At 42.5% G+C, this 23,549-nt stretch overlaps 1 protein-coding gene across 10 annotated transcripts; it reads right to left on the reverse strand.

Moving 5' to 3' along the window:
* Positions 1-11,296, reverse strand: SDR42E1 (short chain dehydrogenase/reductase family 42E, member 1). 10 transcript variants are annotated; one of them, XM_054697021.1, is made up of 5 exons: positions 11,278-11,296; positions 6,245-6,284; positions 6,005-6,115; positions 4,202-4,294; positions 1-3,586 (listed from the first exon to the last, which is right to left on the reverse strand). In XM_054697021.1, the coding sequence occupies exons 3-5, from the start codon at positions 6,037-6,039 to the stop codon at positions 2,476-2,478; spliced, it is 1,239 nt and encodes a 412-aa protein (XP_054552996.1). In that variant the 5' UTR covers positions 6,040-6,115; positions 6,245-6,284; positions 11,278-11,296; the 3' UTR covers positions 1-2,475. The 10 variants fall into 10 exon arrangements, with proteins under 10 accessions (XP_054552996.1, XP_037372123.1, XP_054552999.1 ...); XM_037516226.2 differs by lacking the exon at positions 11,278-11,296 and adding an exon at positions 10,689-10,911; XM_054697024.1 differs by lacking the exon at positions 6,005-6,115.
* Positions 11,297-23,549: the final 12,253 nt, after the last annotated feature.

A 23,549-nucleotide genomic window follows, 5' to 3' on the forward strand; every position in this document is an offset into this window, starting at 1 on the left:
GGCTATAGTGCATCACCTCAGAGACTGCTCCTCATTGTCCTTTCTACAGCCAGGCCACATGTATCACACCCAGGTGACAGTAGTCCCATACATACATCCTGATTTTCTTTTAGGTATATTGTGTGGGAAACAAGAACAAGCTAACCCCCACCATGCTTGGTGTACCTGGCTTGATAAAACTGAGAAGTATCTATCATTCTTTCAAGGGACTTCATTGAAAACATGTTTGGAGAGTCTGCGTTCCCTCTTAACCACTGATACAGGTTTTACTGTACTCATCTGCTATCAGTCACCTCCTGGTATGCCTACACCATGTCCAGACACGCTGAGCCTGCAGAGCAGAGAAACCTGCCCTATAGCACCCAGTGTTAGACCTGCTGCAGGTGCTCATGTGAATTAACCCCTAAAGCAAAAGCATCTTGTGATATAAAGGACCACAAAAATATTTCACAAAAACAATCTCTATCACTACTCATGTTTATGTTGCAATTTATACATCAAATGTACTTTTACCACATCTAATTTTTTTTCTTCAAATTTTATTGAGATGACATTCATTTACCATGCTGTGTACATTTCAGCTTCACACCTTGATTATCGCATACAATAAACCATATTCACCATGAAAGTATCAATGACTCCCCAACATAATCCATTGGACCCCCTTCTCCCATCCTTCTCCCCCTCTGGTCACCATGATTCTGTTGTCACAGTCTAAGGGGTTATTTTTATTTATCTTCCACAGAAGGGTAAAATATAAGAGTAAAATCATATGGTATTTGTCTTTCTTCTTCTGATTTATTTCACTTAGCAGAATTCCATCAAGATCCATTGACCTGTTTAAATTTTAATTTCAGTTATTTAACTAATTGAGGCAATGTGTGTTTACAACACTGGGATGTTTTAGGAGTCCAGGCCCATACCACCCCAGATATATTACCACCTCTTATTTTAGGCTCCAAAAACACTCTGGGAGGTGGGTGTGTAGGCTTATAGAAAAGATCAATAGTCATTCCCATACCAAAAGAGGAAACTGAGGCCTGGAGAAACTTCAGTGACTTGGATAAGACTGCACAAAGTGTTCCTGGTGGCAGGTCTTCTGGTATCAAGTTGAATGCTTGTCCCAAAACATGCAGGGATGGTGCATCTAACATCCTCTACAAATACTCTCAGAATGACACTAACATGAATTTGCACAGCAACCTGTGCTCCTGCTAGCATTTAATACTGCCTCTTCTGTAGCTGGCACCTTGGCACGCGCAGAGTCTGCCTTCTTCCTCTTGCTTTCTATGCAACAGCGCTCCTTGAATGTCTCCGACAATGGTCCCCGGTGGCTAGACAATGGTACCATTGTTCAAAACATTCCTCCCTGGAATTTGCCTTCAGAGTACCAATATTCTTCCCAGTGAGAAGTCGGTCTATTAGTTCAGAGCTATACTTCATTTTTTAATTACAAATGACATCGTTAGTTCATCTTCCTTAGTTATCAAAATTTTGGCTGTTTCCTGAACTTTAGTCTCTCCTCAGAGACTAAAACTCTATAAACACTCAGGGCACACATTAAGACATTTGGGAAAGTCAGGAGCAATGGCACCCTTTAAACAGAATACCCTGAGGAAGGAAACTTCAGAATAAACAAAGGCTCAGTTAGGCATGTTGAGTAACACTTTATGTGCCTTGTCTAATTTAATCCTCAAAAGCACCTATGAGGTAAGAAAAAGATGTGCTTGCTTAAACACCCAATATTGCCATGTGGTCACACAGGCTGAAAGTCTGAAAGTCCTTCAATCACATAGGGGAAAAAATGAATTCCTAAAATTTAGGCTGTGGATAACCAAGGTGTCCCCTGCAACAGCCAGGAGAGGAGTAGTCTGTGGGGATCTGGCCTGACTTGTGTTTTTCATACATTTTCAAGTCATTGGATCATGACATTCTTTTATCAGTGTGTGTTTCAGTCCATTTTAAGTAGGTTCAGAGAGTACAGCCAAGCATCACTTAGTGACAGGGGTGGGTTATGAAAAATGTGTTGTTAGGCAATTGAGTTGTTGTGTCACAGTGTGGTTACATAAAGTGCGAGATAAATCGTACCCCACACCAAGGTGACCTGCTGGGGCTTCCATGTGTATGGTCTGTCACTCACTGAAACATCACTATATAGAATGGAAATAAGTGACTTTTGGCATCTGAGAAATTTAAGTAAGACATTTCCAACCAAACTAAATTTAGCTCTGTGGCTCCAAAATGACTCGGGTTGTACCCATCTAAAACATTTTAAATCTATCTTTGCTTCTTTTCTTTCTCTCACCAGGATTAATGCAAGGAGGTAAGTAAGGAAGACTTAGTCCAAGACTCTGTTCTTAAATAGCAATGAGAAGAGTTGAAATTTAGCACTGGGTGTCACTGTAGACACTAAACCCATGTTTTCTGAAAACCATCTCAGTAAATATGAGCAGCTCCTTATTTTTAGCTCTTCCTTCATAGTGACAGAGTCACAGAGGGCAGCCATGTCAGGACAGCTATAACTAAGAACAAAACAAACAGTCCATTGTGAACAAGAGGCTGAGAGTCACGAGTGCCAGGGCTTTTGCCATGGCCATGGGCTTTAAACCACTCCACTACTTCCTGGAGGTCAAATGCTTGAGCCTCATAACCTAGCTCCTTCCTCGCTTTCTCTAGACTAAAGTAATGTGTGACACCAGTTTTGTAAACTTCAGTGCGGGTGAGGAAGGGCTGGAAGTTGTACAGTCGACCCAAAAGGAAGTAGCTCACCTCTGTGAGGAAAGCCACCCAGTAGATGAGGGTCAAGGGCAGGCGGAAGGAGGGGAATGTATAGCCCAGGCCCTCAACCAGAGGCCGGAAAAACTCAAAGTTGTTCACAGGTCTGCCATCTGAGATGAAATAGGGCTGCCCAGAGGCAATGTAGCCCTTGTCAGCTTTCAGGGCCTCTGAGGCCAGAATGTGCGCCTGCACCAAGTTATCCACATGGACGAATTCAACCAGGCTCTTGGGGTCCCCATACACAAACTTAAACAAGCCCCTTTCAATGTAGTTCACTATTCTGGGAAGGTGTCTCTGCTCTCCGGGTCCGTAGATGCCCGCTGACCTCAGTGCACAGGTTCTCAAGACACCATTGCTACTCTCCAGGGCTGTGCCGCTGGCCCCCAGCACCTTCTTCTCTGCAATGGATTTGGTCCGGGAGTAGTGATCTGGGTGGAGGTGAAGTGGTAGGTAAGACAGAGATTCATCTCCATTTCTGATAACTTGACCTCCAAAGATGACATTGAAAGTGCTAGTATAAACTAATCTTGGCACCCCTCTCTTCCTGCAAACCTGGAGGATGTTTTCTGTGCCCCCCACATTGACTTCTTCGATTCGATTTCGATTTAGTTGCTCTTGCCCTGACATGCCGTAAGAGGCGATGTGGAACACGCATGTCACGGCCACTTCCTGGAAGGCCTTCTCTACGTCAGAGAGGTGGCAAATGTCTCCGTGTACAAACTCGATTCCTTCTGGAATGGCTTGAGCTGGGCTGCTGATGTCAAATAGAATCACATGGACTCCTTTCTGATTTAGAGCACAGCCTAGGCTGAAAAAATGAGAAAGAGAAAAAGTTAGATTAAATCACTAGCAAGCTCTGGCTAGGAAAAGTGTATAAAATGACTTACCAGATCTTCCTAGCAGCTTATCCTGAAACCCTTGCTTTGTGTGTGTTCAGTAGCGCAAATATTAAAAAATGAGAATTATCATTGTCTACTTAATTTACCAAGACAGAGTATTTGTCTTCAAAGATGGCGGCATCTACACATTACAGTTTTCTCTCTGTCCCAGGACCCACCATCCATTATTTGGAACATAGCTGTAAAAGAACAGCTGTTATTTTCATTTCATTTCATTTCTTTTCTCTCTCTCTCTCTCTCTCTCTCTCTCTCTCTCTCTCTCTCTCTCTCTCTCTTTCTATTTTGGAGATGTAACTATCTCTCTTCTCTATTTTAATGGCATTATAAAGAATTTTTGTTAAAGTGGAATATATCTGTCATTCTCAACCTCAATATCTGAGCAGTGGGCAGCATAGTCCATTCCTGGTTTAACCCTATAAAGAGGTAAAAGTCTACACTGTTTTAAAAAGTCAGAGTTGAAAGCTGTACTTCTTCCAGGAACTACCAGTAAAATAATTCCATGGAATGACTGCCATTTTACTGACCGGAAACCAAAATAGCCAGCTCCTCCTGTGATGAGGACAGTTTCTTTTGGAGATTTTGGGGAGTCCATTATGGGAGTCCAAAGGTAACTGGACCTAAAAGAAAGAAATTTGCAACACAGTTACTTATCCAAATGCAAATGTAATCGTCCCCAATTTCAGGTTAAGCAAAAGAAAAAGGCAATATTCTCTTGAAATGAAAGCTGAGACCTGAGCTTAGGTGACCTAGTGGGCATGTGATCGTAGCCAATTGCTTCCCCCCTTGCCCTTTTTACATCTTGGCTTCAAATTCCTTCCTGTGTAATATTGTGACAGTAACATCTGCCCTGCCTGCCTAACAAGGTCAAGGTTGATGTGAAGGTGAAGCTATGTACCTGGGAGTGCTATTAAAACCAGAAAGCACTCTCTGAATGTAAGGCATTGTTCTTAATCTTTGGAAAAAAATCAATCCTTTAGAAAAACAATCTAATCAAATCTGGTAGGGAGAGGCCTACCATAAAAAATCAAGAATCCTAAAGCAAATTTCCAACAGCTTCTATTTTAAAATAGCAACTGCACCATGGTTTAGTTTAATACTGGTGTTTTATTAACATTATATGCTATATATCTATATCTATATATTTCTTTATAACAAAAAATTCCTGTATGTAGTAAACCGTATCCCTGCCAGAAATCTTGTAAGGATGCATGCATGGGCTCATGGTGGGGGATCTTGCTTCTCTCTCCCTACTCTTCTATGTCAAAGTAATCATAACAACAACAACAATAATAATTTTCTCAAGAATCCAAGAGCTCTGTCTCTGAAAACAAAGCAGGCAAACAAAAAGTGGGGCACATAACTCTTTCCATGTAAGAAGAAATGGAACAGGATGCATACAGGCCCTCAGATGCACTGGGAATGCAGACACACACTCACTCATGTCAATGGAGATGCTCAGAAGTGTGGTTAAAAACAACCAAGAACTCTATCACTTGCACATTATCAGTCCCTCTGAGCCTGTTCCTGCATCTAAAAAGCAGAGCTGATAATAAACTCAGAGGCTCACGAAGACTGAGTGGGATGGTTTATTTAAGCAGTCTAATCAAACACCTGACATAGTATGGGCACTCCATGATGTGGCTTCCCTAGTTTCCTCTTTAGGCTCTAGGGTTTAGGGACTCTGTTATTCCATTCCATTCCCATAAAGCATGATTAGGTCTCTCCAAAAGCGCAGGTTCAGAAAAAGTTTGACAAATTCTGCTGTATAACTGTATAGTAGATCAGATTGCTCCCTCGAAGACAAGATTCAGCAAGTGACTGTCTCCCTGGCTTGAGGGTAGTACGTGGAAGAGAAGAAATACTTGAAAAGTTGAGCAAGAAAGTGTGGAGGTGGGTTAACTGTTGCTACAGGTTTGACTAAGCAATTGCTGCAGCTGTGTGCACAAGAAAATCCAGGAAGAATGAGTACACCAGCAACCCAATCATGTATATCACTTGATGATTCTCTTATCTTCTGAGTATAGAACACTCCTGTTGGATTGCAGTAATCATACATGCTGTCTGTTATTTAATATAATCGGGGGGCTTTGCTAAAGACAATGTTTGCAAACACTATAGATGTCAGCCACTGACATTTCAATCCAGACTTCTTACCTTCACCTCTATGTGCTGTAGCAATCTCCCTCTGCGACTTCAGCCACACTCTTTTACCATTCCACCTGAACTACCCTCAACTACCTGGACTTCCTTTCCTTAAAGACGCCAAACATGTTTGTGTCTTGAAGCCTCTGTGAACTTCCTGTCTTGTCGTTGCACCTGTTCCTTACCTGGCTGTCCACCACGGAATGTCCAGTGTACACATTCTTTCTCCATATTTAGTTCTGCTTAAGGGTCACTTGTGCATCTTGGGCTTCCTGGTCACCTATCTAAAAGCACAACTACAAGACGAGAACTAGTGTTGGTGAGGACATAAAGAAAAGAAACTGCATGTACTGTTGGTGGGCATGTATGTTGGTGCATGCACTATGGAGTATGGAGGCTCCTCAAAAAATTAAAAATAGAACTACCATATGATTTGATCCAGCAATTCCACTTCTGGGATTTTACCTGAAAAGAATAAAAACATGAATTTGACTAGATGTATAGATGTATGTCTCCTTATGTTCACTGCAGCACTATTCACAGTAGGCAAGACATGGAAACAATCCAAGGGCCTGATGATGGATGAATAGATAAGGAAGATGTGGTATGTGCACACAATGGAATACTACTCAGCCATAAAAAAGGTGAAACCTCACCATTTGCAACAACATAGATGGGCTTTGAAGGGATTATGCCAAGTGAAATAAATCAGAAGGAAAATGACAAATACTGTATGATTCCACTTATTTGTAGAACATAAAATAGGAAAAAAAAAGGCAAAAGAAAAAAACAAAACCAAAACAAACCCTTATACTCGGACAACGAATGGTGATTCCTAGACGGGGAAGGGACTGGGTAGAGGAACTGACTGGTTGGTGGGGGCACATTTGGTGGTGGACAAGGTGTGATAACAATGATGTTAAGGTGAGAAATTCTATACCTGAAACCCATACAGTTTTATAAACTAATGATACCTCCATCAAAAATAGTAAGTAAAATAATAGTGCTGTCACCTTCAACTCTGCCTTGATTTCTTCACAGCACATTTCACCATCAAAAATGATGTTCACTTTTACACTATTGATCTCCTTCGAATAGAACCTAAGTGCCAGGAAAACTGAGACCTTCAGTCTTTATTAGGGATGTGTCCCTGAAATGCAGGGATTTTGAAGACTGAAATATACCTAATTTAGTCAATTCTGAAGATGATGGGTATAAATTCTACAGAATTCTGTGGTGTCAAGGGGTCACTTTTATGTATTAATTTAACTTATCTTCTAAAAAGTTCTGGGGTGAAACTGACACTAAGTTAAAAGAGAAAGTGTTCCTGCATTCTAGGGCTTATAATGGGGGAGAGAGGCTTTTGAAATATGTCAAATCCCAGGCAAAACAGAGAAAACAGAAGGGTATAATAATGTTGGTATAAATGAGATGGTTGTAGAAGCACTGAGGGTGAGCACGTTGGGGGTAGGGTGGGTGAGTGGATTCTGAAGGGTAGATCAGTGAAGATACCACCAAAAAGTGTTAGAGCTGAAATGGAATGGGCAGAGGCCTTAGGCAGACTGAGAGGGCATCAAAAATGAAGAGAGCAACAGGGAAGCCTTGTGTTGGACAGCTAACATGCTGAGTCTGCTGTGGCTGGTGTACAAACTGAAGTCAGTGTGTAGCTGGTGTATTAGGGTGGAAAGTTAGCCTGGAGTCAGCTTGGATACAGCTTTGAGACTCCTTTGGGGGATCCTTAACTCTTCTGTAGACAATAGACAGTCTTTGTAGTTTCACTACACTTGGTATTGCAAAAGATTTAAGTTTTCCCGGAAGGAGGGAGCACCTGGAGACAGGCAGGAGTCCAGGTAAGGGGTGATGAAGATCCAGACTAAAGGTTTTCAGTGAGGACAAAATGCTGGTGTGCTTGGCTGGAATCAGGGTAAGTGCGGGCAGGCAACTGAGGACCAAGCAGGCTGTGCCCAAAGTCTAGAAAAGGGAATGTCATTAGCTGAGACAGGACACACGGATTTTAGAAGTGTTCTGCCTGGTTAATAGAGTCTTGGTTTAACAGGATGCCAAATAACAAAGTTTAAGTTGTTCTTGCGATTTCCACAAGAATCCCATGTTATGGGAATCAGCAAACAGATGAGGTTTCAAAGAGTCCAATTAAAAATTTCCAACAGAAATTCTTACGGACCTCTAATTATTCTCTGTTTTTAAAACTGCACAGTCCAGCCCAGTCATAAGACCACGGGTCCGTCATGGCTTGTGTGCACATTAATCATGCTGGGAACGCACGTGTTCGAATTATTAATGATTCTGGATGCCTGCCAGGCCTATTCATGCTAATCCTCATTACCTTCCCACTAATTCCACAATGACTTGAGGCAAGAATTTGATAACTGATCTGATCTGGAGGGTCAGATGAGAAAGGCAGCAGGGAGAAAGGAAAAACAAACAATTTAGCAAGACGAATTACAATGAAAAGAAGCCTGTGCACCAGGTCAACTAAACCTTTGGAGATTAGCAGCCACTGGCAGTACCACCCAGAGTCACCTCTTTCCTGTCTGGCTTTCTCCATCAATAAGCACAGAAAAGTCTCAGCAAACATTTCATAGACTCAAATTGCCATGAACACGAAGCCAGAAGGGAGGAAGAGAGTATGCACAGTTTTACTTCAATGAGCTGCCTGGTCTTTGTAGACTTTATGACTTCTGCTTTATTAATTAGTTTCCATCTGATTCCTTCCAGGGCTGTACACTCAGACCTGCATTTATAATCACAATCACTTTGAGGCTCTTCCAAAATGTGGCTATGTTCAGTAATCGCTTTTCTCTGGGTAGGGGGAAGGGATACAGCTGACCTGTGCAGTGGGATACAGGTTAAAGTATTCGATCAAGGAAAAAGAATCTTATTAAGACATTACACTTTTGTAATGTGTTATATTACATGTAAAATATTTGCAAATAGAAAGTAATGCTTAATAGTAAAGAAACTTTTTATAAATATACACTATTAGTATTTTTCAGAGATTGTGTAAAGTCCATAGTAATTTTGTAATGTCTTTACTGTGTGTGTGTGGTTATGAATAATCCCAGTTATTATCTCAAAATGTTGTATGTCACAGAAATATCCATATTTTCTTATAGACTATTTTGTTATATTCCCTACCCTGATCTTTTTAATTATGATCATTTTAAGTCATTATTATTTGTTTTTGCTGTGGAGGCAAAAGTGAACTAAAAAAAAAAAAAAACCTCAAATCTAATCATAATCCAGAAACTATGTTTTGTTTTGTTTTCCTAAAGGGCATTTAGTTGTATTTCGCCGTGGCTTTAATTTCTATTTCGTTAATGATCTGTGATGTTAAACATCTTTAAAAAAAAAAAGAAAGAAAAAAGAATCTTAATTACAAACAGGAAAGAATCAAATTTAAAATCTGTCTGAGCTCTTGATAACACTAAGATAAAATGAGGGTAATAAAGTTGACATCTCATAGGGGAAGTTATGAGAAGAAACTCATAAAAACGTCTAGGAGTACTTTAAATTTACAAAGGACTAATTAAATGCTAAGGATCAGTAATAAGAACCTTAGCTTATGCACACAGTTCCTTCATCCCCTGAGCTCAAGAGGGCAATGCTACCAACCCTCTGGTATTATTGTGCAATATACAAATCTAGGTGCCACTAGAGTTTAGAAAAGAGAGAACTGAAGACTGCTTTCCTAAAAATAATTAAAAAAAAACCCAACACATTTTAAGGAAGATAAAAAATATCTCCACATGGCTTAATCCTATGGAAACCAAAAAAGCCAAACACATTTGAGAAGGACATAGCATTAAGTAGAAAGTCAATATATTATAACAGACAGTGGTATCTGAGCACATTGTTTTGAATATAACTGAAGCAGCAAGGCACCTGTTTAACTCAGGATCATTATCTTAGATGTATCAAATATCCTTCTCCAGCTACCTACTCAAACTCACTTGACCCAGATATTTGTCACACAAAAGACAAAGATTTCACAATCCTTATGACAAAGGTGGCTGAGAATGCTCAGGGCACTTTTGCAGGAACATCTGTAGGAACAGGAGACTCTAGAGGATCCCAGACCCATTAAATACGTGAACACTTTGCACCCTTTTCAAAAGCCCCTTTCTGCTGCATCTGCAAGGAGTGTCACACTTGCACTTCCTTCCTGCTTGGGTACCTATGCCTGCCACTTCAACATACTAATGTCACCCCCCACTTACTGGACAATTACTGTTTGCCAGGCATTGTGCTAGGCCCTCGATGCTCCCCCCAAACCTCTGAAGACTACTTTCCCCCCATTTTTCTGATGTGAAAACAGGCTTAGAGACAAAAAGTGACTAACCCCAAGTAACTACAGCTGGTGAATGGTTGTGCTAGCATCTGCGCCAGCGGAAACCTGGTGCCCTACAGGGAAACCTAGTGTGTCTGATTCCAGAGCTCCCCAGTTTCTTAAATGCAACAGCACTGGCAGCGCACCCTTTGACCTGAAGCAGCTGAGTATATGCTGACTGGAGCCTAGCAGGCGATTTTCACACTTCACACTCTCTGCAACCTCCTAAGGGCCCAAATCCAAGGGGTGGCAGGGGGGGAGCCCTCCCTCCCCGCTCTGAAGGCAGAGGTGGGGACAACGCAGTGTGGTTCACTGAACCACCCTCACAACTTCTGTCACACCTGGCACCTCTGGGACTATTTATCTGATTTCAATCTACTTATCTTGTTACAAAGAAATATGTTCGTTTTAAAAGTGAACACTACATTACCACTTTACATGGGAAACAGGAATCACTTGTCAGAGAGAAAGGACGCTTTCCCAAGAGTGCGATGAAAACAGAAGATGTGACTCAAGCCTACCTAGATCCAGGTGCAAGCCAGGGGGCTGCTGTCTTAACCAGGGAAGAACGAGGCTCGCCAGTGGCTGAAGCCTTCGGACAGTCTAGATAAGTCGCTTCCAAGCGAAGCGAAGTACAGAAAAGGCGAGAATGTTCCGCCGCGCGGTACCACCGATCCCTGCGCTCGTGCCCCCAGGAGGCGGTCACCCCGGGCTGGCACAGATGGGGTCGCTCTCTCACAGGGTTCGAACCTCGGTGCTGTCACCAGCCCGGCCCAGGGGTGCCCGCAGCGTAACGCCCTCCAGACCCTCGTCCACTCACAGCGGCGGCAGGCGACTAAGCGCACCGGGACTGCGAGCAGCGGGGCGCCCTGAACTACCAAGCCGGGGCCAGGCCCTGCCTCCCGAGAAGACCCACCGGCGTCCTGGAGCCACTTCCGGGTATCTCTAGGCAGCCCGGAGGCTTGACATCTCTATGATACACAGGTTTCTCTCAGTGCTCACCTGTATTGGGGCTGCTGGCTCTCCCTAGGGAGGTACGTCCACGTGCCCCTCCCCAGTGTTCTAGCTTCGCGGGAGCCCTTGCAGGCTCATGTCTGCTGCTAATCTCACCTTTACGTTTTCCGTTGTCCTCGACTTTCTCTGTTTTTACAGCTCCACTTCTTTTGGTCACTGAGTTACCAATGATGCCATGCCAAGACCTACCGCTGTTGCTGAAGGAACCAAAAATTTAAGAGCCACTGAGAAAGGAAGTTTGACAGCCTCATTCAAAGGTCTCCCCGAGACAACCACTTTTGGTGTCCTCAGCAGGAGTATGATTCTGTGGGAACTCAGTTCACAGATTGCGTACACACAAATTGACACCTGCCTGGGGACGGTTACTGTTTGATGGTGCAACGGGTAGAGTTTTGACTGCGTATGCGGTCTTGTCACATTTAGACTTAGAGAGGTTCATCTGAAGTATGTCATTTACTGCTCATATAACAGTGTAATCCCTATAGAAAGGGCAGGTTGCAGGTTCCCTGCCCCACCTAGGGAAGGGTGGAGCTGAGAGGAAGGAGGAGAAGCTAAAAATGACTTGGGAGAGAAGGAAGAGGGAAGAGGAAAACCGGGGAGGACTTGTAGATTTGGGGGCCACATGGAGGAGAGTCATGTGAAGAAGCAACCCCATGTGCTTCTCTGCCTTGGATTTGTACCAAAGACTTGGGGGACATAAAAGGAGACACTTGAGACAGATGAGGGTGAGAGGCCAGTGGGGAGATTGGTAACCTTTATCTGGACTTGTATTTTGCTTTTGCTCTTTTCCTTCCAGACTTGCCTAGTCCCTTCTGCCACTTTCCTATGGGTCCCCACCAGAAGGTGCCTTAGACTTGTGGCAAGCTTTCAGGCCTCAGTGACGCTGCTTTGCGTCAACCCTGTTTGGTGGGCATTTACCCAAGAGGAGATGGGTAAATTTTGGTGCTTCATTTGGAAACTATATTCTTTCTCTTCTCCTCTTTCTATTGTGCTAATAAAATAAAATAAAAGAACTAATTCTAATCAAGTTCTTTTCTATTGACAGTCTTACAAACTAAGAGTCTGTTTTGTTCTTATGCAATGGGTGGCAGACCCATTTAGAGCATGTAGATTTGGGGGCCACAGGGTACCCCTCATTCTGTCTGATTATACTAAGTTTTCACCAAGAACACAAAGTCAAGACCTGGCATATAAAAAATAATGGTCAAGTCAATAAATCTAACCTTTTTGATCTTGTCCCCAACTGTGATTCCACCTTAAGTATTTGGAGGTGGAGACATGTGTGTAGCAAGTAGTCTTAGGAATAGATTTGCTCTGACTGCCTAAGATGCACAAAGACTAGAGGAGGGGAAGATAAAGGCTAGTAAGGGGGCTGAGAGCCAGTTATATGCTCTTGAGGCCAGTATCCAAGAAGAAAAGAGCCCTCTGAGGATGCATCCAGAAGACAGATTTCCTTTGGAGGATTTCAGAAACCCTGAGGGATGCCCATATTTACTGTGCATTGGTAGCTCATGAGAGGAAGTGTGGCACATTAAAATGTTAATATTCTTATGCCACCAAGGACTCTTAAAACCAAAGCACTTAATGTTTTAAAGGAAAACATAAACTTTATAAGTACTTCCTTAGCTTCTTCTGCAATTTATTGAATTGAATTGATTTTGTAAAGATCTGAAGAACAAATCTAAGACACAAATGGTCAGAGAGAGATACTGACCTCATGTGAGTTTGGATATCAATGATTGTTTAGCTTCTTCCCCCAATAATATATCCAGACAGTGGGTTTATTTCTGAAGAATCAATTTACAGTTATAGTTTCTCACATAAGTACAGTACTTTACATTTTACAAAGCATTTACATACCTATTAGTTCATCAGATTCTCACAGAAATTGTATGCATAAGGTTCTTTGGGTTTCAAGTTATAGAGAGTAACTCCAGGTAATTTAAGTTTAAAAAGTCCCAATTTTTAGAATCTCTGAAAGAGTTTAACAATTTATGTGTCGGTGGTAAGTAGCACCTACTTCTATAATAGACACACTCTGAAATCTCAGTGTTTTAGTGCTTATTGTTTTAATGCAATAAGCACTTATTTCTTACTCTCCCTGCAACCTGCAAGGAAAGGCAAGCTCTGCTCCACATAATCATGAAGGGACCCAGCCTTCTTTCATGCTATGCCATTGTCTTCAACATGGCTTCCAACCTTCCCACAGAAAGGAAAGCAGAAACTTGGCTTTCCCCAAAATTCCATTTAAATGGGGTCTCCTGCAGTCCTTGAAAGTCTCCAATCCCTTCACTGCACTTAATTCATCTGAAATGATTTTGTATATTAATAGGATGAAAAGTCATTGAGCACAGATGCTTACTTTGCTGACTGGAGTGTCTCCATTGCCTATTACAGTGTCTGATAAAGAGAGAATTAAAAAAAAAATTTGAACTGATGAGTTAAAAAATTTTTTGAACTTTTGAGCCAACTTAAGTAAAAAAATCACCTCTATTATAGTCAACTGTGTCAAGGGGGCACAAAAATAACTGTTGCCTTTCAGGGCTGTGACTGGGCATCTTGGAGAGAAGGGAACTTAGTGTGAGCTTGGATGACACTCTAAAACTGCTTGCTGCCGAGAAGTAAGGACCAACAATACCAACATCACCTGAGCATATTGAAATGCCAGATCTTGGGTCCTGCTCCAAACCTCACTAGAAGATGCTTTTTAGCAAAATCCCCAGGGACCCTCCTATGCACAATAAAGGCTGAGAGATACTGCCCAAAAGGTGTTAATCATAGCTCTCTGAGGTAAATAAGAGATTCCTTGTACTAGCCTCCCATTACAACTGGAAGCCAAGTGAAGTTAAGTGATTTGCCCAAGGTTCCAGAACTTGTAAGTGACAAAACTGGGGTTAAAAGTTAAAGCTTCTCTGTGTGGAGATTCCTCAACCTACTAAAGGTAGAGCTCCCATATGATCCAGCAATTCCACTCCTAGGTATTTACCCAAAGGACACAGAAACATCAATTCCAAAGAGCACCTGCACCCCTATGTTTATAGCAGCACTATTTACAATAGCTAAGCTATGGAAACAACCCAAATGCCCAAAAATAGATGACTGGATCAAGAAGATGTGGTACATATATACCATGGAATATTACTCAGCATTCAAAAAAGATAAACACATGCAATTTGCAGCAACATGGATGGAGCTGGAAGGGATCATGCTCAGTGAAATAAGCCAGAAAGAAAAAGAAAAATATTGGATGATCTCACTCATAGCAGGAATCTAGAAAACCTAAATAAGGGACCAGGAAAAAGAATAACTATAAGAAAGAAAAAATCAAAATCAACAAATAACTATGAACCAGAGACACACTGTGGGGGGTAGAGGGCGGGGAAAGGAGGGATTGGGGTCAAAATAGGGGGTTGCAATTGTATGGGGAATATAAAAATAAAATTAAAAAAATCAGGCTATAAAACCTAAATATGTACAACCTTTATATGTCAATCATAACTCAATAGAGTGGAAATAAAAAGGACACACTGACAGAGCAGTTCCAAAGTTCCCACCAAAAAAAAAAAAAATTAAGGCTTCTGACTCCAAATCCCTCTACACTCCATGCTCTACAGGCTAATTCCACTCTGCTCCTCCAGCTTTTGCATAAACCCACTGTTTTCCCACTGGTGAAAAACAAATTAAAAGGCAGAAACAAATAGAAAAAAAATAGAGCTACATTTAAATGGTGGTTAATGGCTTCAAGAATTGATTTGTTTTAGAAAAGGAAACAAGCACTTATCACTTACAGTGCATATGACCAAGTGTTTTCCCCCATTACATATTAAGGAACTCTCCCAGTAACATAATGAATGTTTATATTTCATTTATTTAGCAATTAAGCATCTCAACATTCTTTTATAAGCTCTTGATCAGAATTATCAAGCAATCTATTTGGGTCAATGGGTTTTCTTTTTCTTTTAAAAACTTTGAAATATCTCAATATGATTACCCATGCCTCCCTCAGTAGTGATTAGATTAATTGTTTAAATAGTGCTGATTATCTCAAGTGTCCTGGCCAAGGGCTCTCTGCTCAGGGCTCAGATACTTGGAGCTCTTCTAGAGGGACATAAGGCAACCCCTGAGATAGCAAAGCTTACATCTGCCGCTGACAGGATCCACAGGGCACATTCACATTTCCCCAGGCTTACCTGTATTAGTGTGTGTGTGTGTGTGTGTGTGTGCATTATGTGTTTGTGTATTTAGTTCTAAACAATTGTATCATGTGTATAGGTTTGTGTATCCAACTACTTCAGTTTGAGGGTTTGCTTTTTTACAGCAGCTTCACCTTTATACCGTTATTAGATCATGGAACAACATCTGCCAACAAAGAATGAGGTATTCAAAGGCCAGAGATACTGGCATGCATTCTACTTGGTGCTCTGCACAGAATATCTTTATTAAAGCATAGTCTGCTTTACTGGGCACCTGCTGTGTCCCAAGCATCATGTCAAGTTTGGGGCAATGCTGTAAGAAGTAAGACAGTGCTAGGAACAACCACCACTGAGGCAATGTCTACCAGCCAACAGGAGTTCTGATCCAGACCAGTTGCTCTTGAACCCCCTGCAGGAAATCAAGAACAAGCCTGATCAATACCCCATCTTTGTCTGTGGGGCTTCCTCCTCATAGGGGGTGATGTATCTTAGAAAGAAAATCTGGTGATTGAACTGTGAGCAATAGTTACTGTTTTCTAGTTTGTTTCCCCAGAAGTAGATTTAGGGCCAAGGATTCAAGTGCAAGCAGTTTATCTGGCAGGTGATCCCAGGAAATACTCACAGGAGAGTGGGGAGGCAACAGATGGTAGGGGAGAAAGTCAGCTATTCTGAGGTTAACCGGAACTTAATTCTCTTGGGGAAACTCGGGCACTCACTGTGAACACTGTTCTCGGTTACTCCTATCAGTTACTGGCTGAGGGTACACTGAGGTATTGGTGAGGGAGTGGATTTATTCTCCATCACTTCCTGTCTTCCCATCTATGACAAAGCATCACAAAATAATGTGAATGCTGGTGTTTGGGGAGTCAGGCAGGCAGATGCCTATGTCATAGCTTTGAGGGGAACAGTGGGATATAGTAACATCAGATACATGCCAGAGCCCTTTAAGGATGCTCCATGTTGAGGTGACTCTCCAATGTCGCCCCATCTCAAGGGTTTCCTCAGACACAGCTCCTGAAGAGTCTGTTGAAGAAGTAGCTTATGACATGAGTCCTAAGAGAATGAGTAGGAATTGCCCAAAGAAAACAAAGGAACATTTTGGTGGAAGACATAACAGGGAAAAAGCATACAAAATCAGAATTGGGTGCCACATGTTTGACAGATTGAAGAGGTGCTGGCTAGGCATGGCAGGGAAAAGGAGTGAACTTTCTATATTCAGATGGGTTAATCTGAAGGGGAAGGTTTGTCCATGTGCTGGGATTGTCTAACTACGGCAAGATGGAAGAAGTCTGCTGGAGGGAGAAGGTAGACCCAGTCCCTGAATTCTAACCTTTTCCTAGGAGATCCCTGCCACCCACCCTGCCCCAGAATAAACTTCTTAACTGCTTCTGAGGGGTCTTTAGTGTTCTTCCCTGATTTCAGGGAACTTCAGAATATGAGAGTGTAACAGGATAATCTCCAGGGAAAGGGAAGGTTCCAGATTCCCTGCCCTGCCCAAGGAAGCATGGGGCTGGGCAGGGAGGAAAATGAGAGAAGACTGGGAAAAGGAAGGAGAGAAGCCAAGAAGAAGACCTGGAGGAGGCATATGGAGCGGAGAGACAGGTGAAGAAGTTGCGATTGCTCTTCAGCCCTTGACATGTCTCAGGGACTTGGGGCACATGGAGGGAGACACTTGAAACAGATGTGAGAGACCAGGGGGGCGATTGCAAATGGCAGTCTTTATCTTGACTTGTATTTTTGATTTAGCTCTTTTCCTTCCAGACTTGCCTGGCCCCTTCTGCCTCTTTCCTATGGATCCCCATGAGAAGGTGCCATAGACTTGTGGCAAGAATTGGGGCTCAGATGTCCTTCTTTGGACCAAATTTATTTGGCTGGGCATTTACCCACAAGGTGATAGGTAACTATGGTGTTTCACATGGAAACTATTTTATTTGTTCTTTATATTTTCTTCTTTCTATTACATATTAATTGTATTAAATTTCCTTTCCAATGAAGGTCTTACCCACTAGAGTATGTTCTGTCTTTATGTGGCAGATGGCACAACCCATTTAGTGCAGGCAGGTTGGGGGGGCCCAGAGTGCCCTCACCCTGCTCCCTAACAAGAGCATGTACTGATGAATACAGGTTCTGCCTCTCAGATCATTGTTTGAAGGAACATTTCCAGGAACAGTGTTTTATTACCCACTTGCTGGTGTTATAACTGACAGCTTACCTAGAATACAATCATCAACTTGAGGTAATTCCCTCCATGTGGATCCTATGACTCACCTTACTAATCTTTAGACTGACAGGAAGCTTGGCAAAGAGAAACGTGGACTTTGCAGTCAGAATAATGGAGTTTTGAAAACTGGCTCTGCACAGGGGAATCTAGAACTGACGAAATAAGATGATGCCTGCATTCTGCAGTCCCTGCAGACTCACCCTTCTCTTCCTCCCTCCACCCCACCATAGCTGTGTTATTGGCCCTTGCCATTGATCACAAATGACAGACCCCACAAAACTTGTAGGTACAGTTCACAGCATTAACTTTTCTTTTTTTTTATGTTCTCATCATTTTATTTTTTAATAATAAATTTTATTTTTATATTCCCCATACAATTGAAACCCCCTTATTTTGACCCCAATCCCTCCCCTCCCGCCCTCTACCCCCCCCTTGAGTGTCCCTGGTTCATAGTTTTTTGTTGATTTTGATTTTCACTTTCTTATAGTTATTCATTTTCCTGGTCCCTTATTTAAGTTTTCTAGATTCCTGCTATGAGTGAGACCAGCCAGTATTTTTCTTTTTCTTTCTGGCTTATTGCGCTGAGCATGATCCCTTCCAGCGCCATCCATGTTGCTGCAAATTGCATGTGTTTATGGAGAGCTGTGTGGAGATTTCTGGACCTACTAAACATAGAGCTCCCATATGATCCAGCAATTCCACTCCTAGGTATTTACCCAAAGGACACAGAAACATCAATTCCAAAGAGCACCTGCACCCCTATGTTTATAGCAGCACTGTTTACAATAGCTAAGCTTTGGAAACAACCCAAATGCCCAAAAATAGATGACTGGATCAAGAAGATGTGGTACATATATACCATGGAATATTACTCAGCATTAACTGTTCTTAACAGCTCCCAAGCAGAAACAACCCGTTTTTTCTTTAGCAGATGAATGGAGAAATAAGACGTGTACATCTGTACAACTAGAATGCCATTCAAACATGAAAAGAAACAGAGCACTGACATGTGCTGCAACAGGGATGAGCCTTGCACACTTCATGCTCCTGCTTTTATTATTTTCAGAAGCCAGTCAGAACACCCCATTTTGTACATTTTCGTGTATCTGAAATGTCCAGAATAGGCAGATGCAGAGATAAAACTGGTGGTTGCCAGTGCCTGGCATATCTGTGGTGACTTGGGGAATCTAATGGGTACAGGATTTGTTTTGGGGTTGATGAAATATGGTATTGGATACTAAAAGCCCCCGATTTGCTTTAAATGGGTGAATTGTTTGATATGTGAAAGTATCTCAAACGTGTTTTTTCTTTTTTAAAAAAATGACACCTCCAATAATGCCAATGTTGTGATTTCAATGTTATTTGAATTGGGGAAGACAGGATGGCCTCTTTCCCTGGATGTGCCATGCAAAATGTGTCACAGGAGGCCAAAACTGCAACAGTGGAAATTAAGGAGTCATTGCCTTAGAAAAATAAGCTTAGTTCTTTTTTCTACCATCTCAGTATGATGACTTGGCACCTGGGACTCTCCTGTCAACTTTCTCTTTCTCAGGGTAAGGAGGAAAAATAGTACAAACCAGAAAGAAAGTGAGCTTTGAATAATAAATGGTTTTCAATTAGCTGCATTGAAATTGAGAGTTGATTTGTATTAATTTTTGTGATCAAATTACTTCATTTTGTCTCTCCTCTAACAGCGAGGGTAATCGTATGCCTGGATTATTTTAGTCATTCTAATTATGCATGCATCAATATTTAGTGGGTGTTTACACAGCCCACAGCATACCCAATTGTTTTCCTCCTTCAGAGACCAGGGCAGAGCACTCTCGTATGAATAGATGGTGCTCAGGGAAGAGAAGCGCCTTCCCTTGCTCCATCTCTCTTTGGAAGGAAGATTCAGGTGGTGTTGAAAAGCAATGCGAATCCTATTCAGAGGCATCTACAAAACTAAAGTCAATATTGTGAATGCCATGATTTCACTGCAGGACACGAAATGATAATTCTTGAACAAATGTTTCATTAGGGATTCGGTTATGCCAGACAAATTAGAAGTTATCATTTGTGTAGACTTTCCTTTTTGCCCTTATTCTCTTGTTTCCATGTATTTCCATTTCTTTGTCATGGACAGTATGGCTTACCCCCTTTTCCTGAGGGATGGCTTCTCCTTGAACAAACATTGCCCTGTTTGCACTATTCTCTGCCTCCTTCTCCTTCCCACCGTCCACTCTCACTCCCCACACTTCCATTTTCATCCCTTTCTCTCTGTTACCGGGCAGGGTGAGGAGCAGCTCAGAACCCCCTAATATGACTGCTCTGTGCAGATTCTGCTATCCGCCACAGCAAGACAAAACATCCTCCAGTGCATAAGACCTTTAGTGGAAAGGAAATTTTATACAATTTGTGTGCAATAAAGACAAGGGAAAGAATAAATAAAAAGTTTCAAAATCAAGCACTCAAAGTTACCCATTGGGTAAATGCCCAGCCTAACAGAGTTGACCCAAAGTGGGGTCACTGAGGCACAAAAGCCTGCCATAGATCTTAGACATCTCCCGGTGGTGACCCATAGGAAAGGAGCAGAAGGGGTCAGACAAGTCTGGAAGGAAAAGAGCAAAATCAAAATCAAATAAAGGCTGCCATTGTTAACCTTCCCATGGGTTTCTCAACCACGTCTCTTTCAAGTGTCTCCTTCCATGCCCCCCCCGCCCCCAGTCCCTGGTACAAGTCCAAGGCTGAGAAACAAACACAGCTTTTTTCCATTTCTTTGTTCCTTGTGCCTCCTCCAGGTCTCCTTCTTGCTCGCAATTCTCTTCTTTCCTTCGTCCAGTCTTTTCTAGCTTCTTCTCCCTGCTCAGCTGCACCCTTCCTCAGGTGGGGCAGGAAACCTGGAACCTCCCCTCTCTCTGTTACATCTCTATTTTCTTTCATCGGTTCCTGTGTATTTTCTGCCCAGTTTCTGACTGGGTAAAACCCAAGATTCAACCCTTAATCTTCTTTTCTTTTACACCTACATCTTGTACCGAAAAGAATACTTCCGTTCTCTTGGTTCAACTCTAAACCCTGTGCTGAGGTCTCTCAATTGTACATGACCTTGACACTGGACTTTATTTCTGGGGATGATCCATTCGTCTTTTTTTTTTTTTAAGATTTATATTTATGCATACAAGAGCTGAGGTACAGGCCAGAGGGGGTGTGTGTGTGTGGTGGGGGGGGTGGTGGTGGTGGTGGTGAGAGGATTCACTAGAGACAGAGTGGGGAAAAGAACAGGCAGACTGACTGAAATACACTGCTAAGGGGAGCAGGGGGTAAGGCAGGAGAGGTCTGCTGTGCCATGTGGGTAGCTCCCTGGCTGGGGATCGAACTCGTGCTGCAGCGGCTGCAGACAGCTTCATTGGTTGTGTCTTAACCCCTTGCGCCACCAGGGAGGCCTGGTCCATTTGTCTTAACCTAGTATCTGGGAGTGGGTTCCTTGCTCATCCACACTTGCACTGGCAGTAATATTTTGACCCTTCTCTTCTCTTCCTTCATCCTTATTCTCCTAATATTTTAATTTTGCCTGGAAAAGTGAGCTCTGGCTTTCAATTCTGCTTCCACTCTGCTTTGATGACCTCCCAGCCAGCGTACAACCCCAGAGTGTTGGCCAGTTAATCTCAGCCTCTGCAAGTTCTGAGCATTTCTTAGGTAATCCATTCTGAGGCCTGATCATCATGCTGACTTCTTGCTCCCTTCTTCTACCTCCAGGATCCAAAGACACCTTGCTCTTTGCCACTTCCCCAAAGTCCATGGAAGGAGATGGAGCTGAGAGAGAACCTTAGCTAAGAGAGTAGGACATGAAATGGGGCCATACAGGGGAGGGCACGAGGGGACAAATCACAACGTGGATCACAGAGTCTAGTGAAGGAGAAAGGGAACAGACCAAGGAAATCTTCCCTGCTGTCAATGAAATACTCCTGCAGAATGGCTGTTCTTGCTCATAGAAACTTCTTATTTAAGGACGTGCACTCAGGTTGAATAAATCAAAATAGTGTTCATTTCAGTATTGTGAATGCAATGTTTTTGTTAAAAGTACTTCATCTTGTCTTGGGTCTTAAATATATTTTAAAACAACTTTGGAACAGAAGATTTACCTCATTCAACATTTCTCATTGTCAAATCAATCAGCCAGATCAAAGTATTTGCGTTCTTCTTGAGTTTTATGCCCCAAATTCTATTTAATGATCAACTGCTAGAGGAAAAAAATATTGACTTTATATGTCAGTTCAAATAAATACAACAGCACCCTCAAGGTAACTGTCTTATTTTTGGCAGAGATATATTTATAGATAGATAGATGATAATAGAAAGATAAGTGATAGATAGATATACAGATGATAGATAGATGGTCGATAGATAGATCATACAGTTTTTTGTTGTATGAATTTCTTAGATTATTTTCATAGGAAAATTTAGAGCATGTTAAAAGGGAAGGAGTGGGAACAGGGTGAATGAAACGGGAGAACTTGAGCGAGGACTTACAGGAGGTTCTGGATTCAGGCAAGGAGACAAGAGAGTTCCAGGCAGTAGGAATGAAGCAAAGCCCCAAGGAAGGACTATGCCTTGTGTTAGGATTGGAGCAAGGAGATCTTTGTGACTAGAACAGAGGATAGAAGTCAGAGACACACCAGAGATGTGTCTCAGGAGGTGCAGGGGATACATAATTAGTCTTGGAGTCTTCTAAGGGTTTTGTCTTTCATTGTGGGTAAGAGGGAGCACCTTGGTGGGGTTTTCGGCAGATATGTGCTATCAGAGGACTGAGGATATAGAAGCATTTCTCTGGTGCTAGTTTGAGAATGGACAGCAGGGAGACAAGAGTAGAATCAGCAGGGCCTATTCAGTGGCTATTACAGTCCAGGCAGGAGGTGATGGTAGCCTGCACCAGGTGGGCAGAATGGAGTGGTCAGGAATGGACATATTCTTTTTTTTTTGACTTGGGCTTTTGAGGTTTAGGAATGGACATGTTCTGAAGGTAAAGCCAGCGAGATTTCATGATGGAGTGGATGTGGTGGAGTCAAGAGCAGAGCGGAGGGGAGGGCAGTACTTGCATGCTGTGCTGTGGAAGGATGAAGTTGCCCAACTGAGGTGGGGCAGGCTACAGGTGAAGTGAATTTGGAACATGTAAACTGGGGAGTTAGAATGAGCTAGGAGCTGGTAACTTCTGGACAGAGAGGGGAGAAGTTAGATTCCACGAGACAACGAGGAAAGAAAGAAAAGGAGGGGGGTAAAGGGACAGTGAGAAGTGAGTTCGAGAACCTCAAGGTTTGTTCCGTGTGGTTGGTGAAACTCCACGTTGGTGGTGGGAGCAGAGGAAGCTCTTGTTCTTCAGTAGCGTTCTCCTTTCTGTCACACATGCTTGGGTGACTTTCCTAAGTCGCCATATCAAATGTCTACAAACCTGGGGCTTAAACAACAGAAATTTATTCTTTCTCCATTCTGGAGGCCTGAAGTCCAAAATCAGGGGGTCACTAGGCCTGTGCTACCTCTTCAGGCTCTAGGGCAGGGTCTTCCTTGCCTCTTCCATCTCCTTCTGGCTCTAGGCATCCCTGGGTGGTGACATTATGACACAATTTCTGCCTCTGTCTCCACATGACTGCCATCCTGGTCTCCTTCTGTCTCCTCGTCTGTCTTTTACAAGGATATCTATCTATAATTGGATTTAGGGTTCATCCTAATCCAGAATGACCTCATCTGGAGATTTATAATTTCATCTGTGAAGACCTTTTCTTTCAGATAACATTACATTCACAAGATTGTGGAGTTAGGGCATGCACCTAGCTCTGTGGGTGTGTGTTGGAGGGGGGCATTATTCACATTGTTACAGTGATGTAAAGTCTTCCTCCAACCCCTCATCTCTCCATCCCCACCCGCATGCCACTAAAAGTAGGAGAAAGGTCGATAAAATTGATTTTTCGGTTATAAATTTT

The sequence above is a fragment of the Talpa occidentalis genome, unplaced genomic scaffold (genome assembly GCF_014898055.3).
Source record: "Talpa occidentalis isolate TD23 unplaced genomic scaffold, MPIMG_talOcc4v2.1 talOcc4.17, whole genome shotgun sequence".
NCBI classification, from domain to species: domain Eukaryota; kingdom Metazoa; phylum Chordata; class Mammalia; order Eulipotyphla; family Talpidae; genus Talpa; species Talpa occidentalis.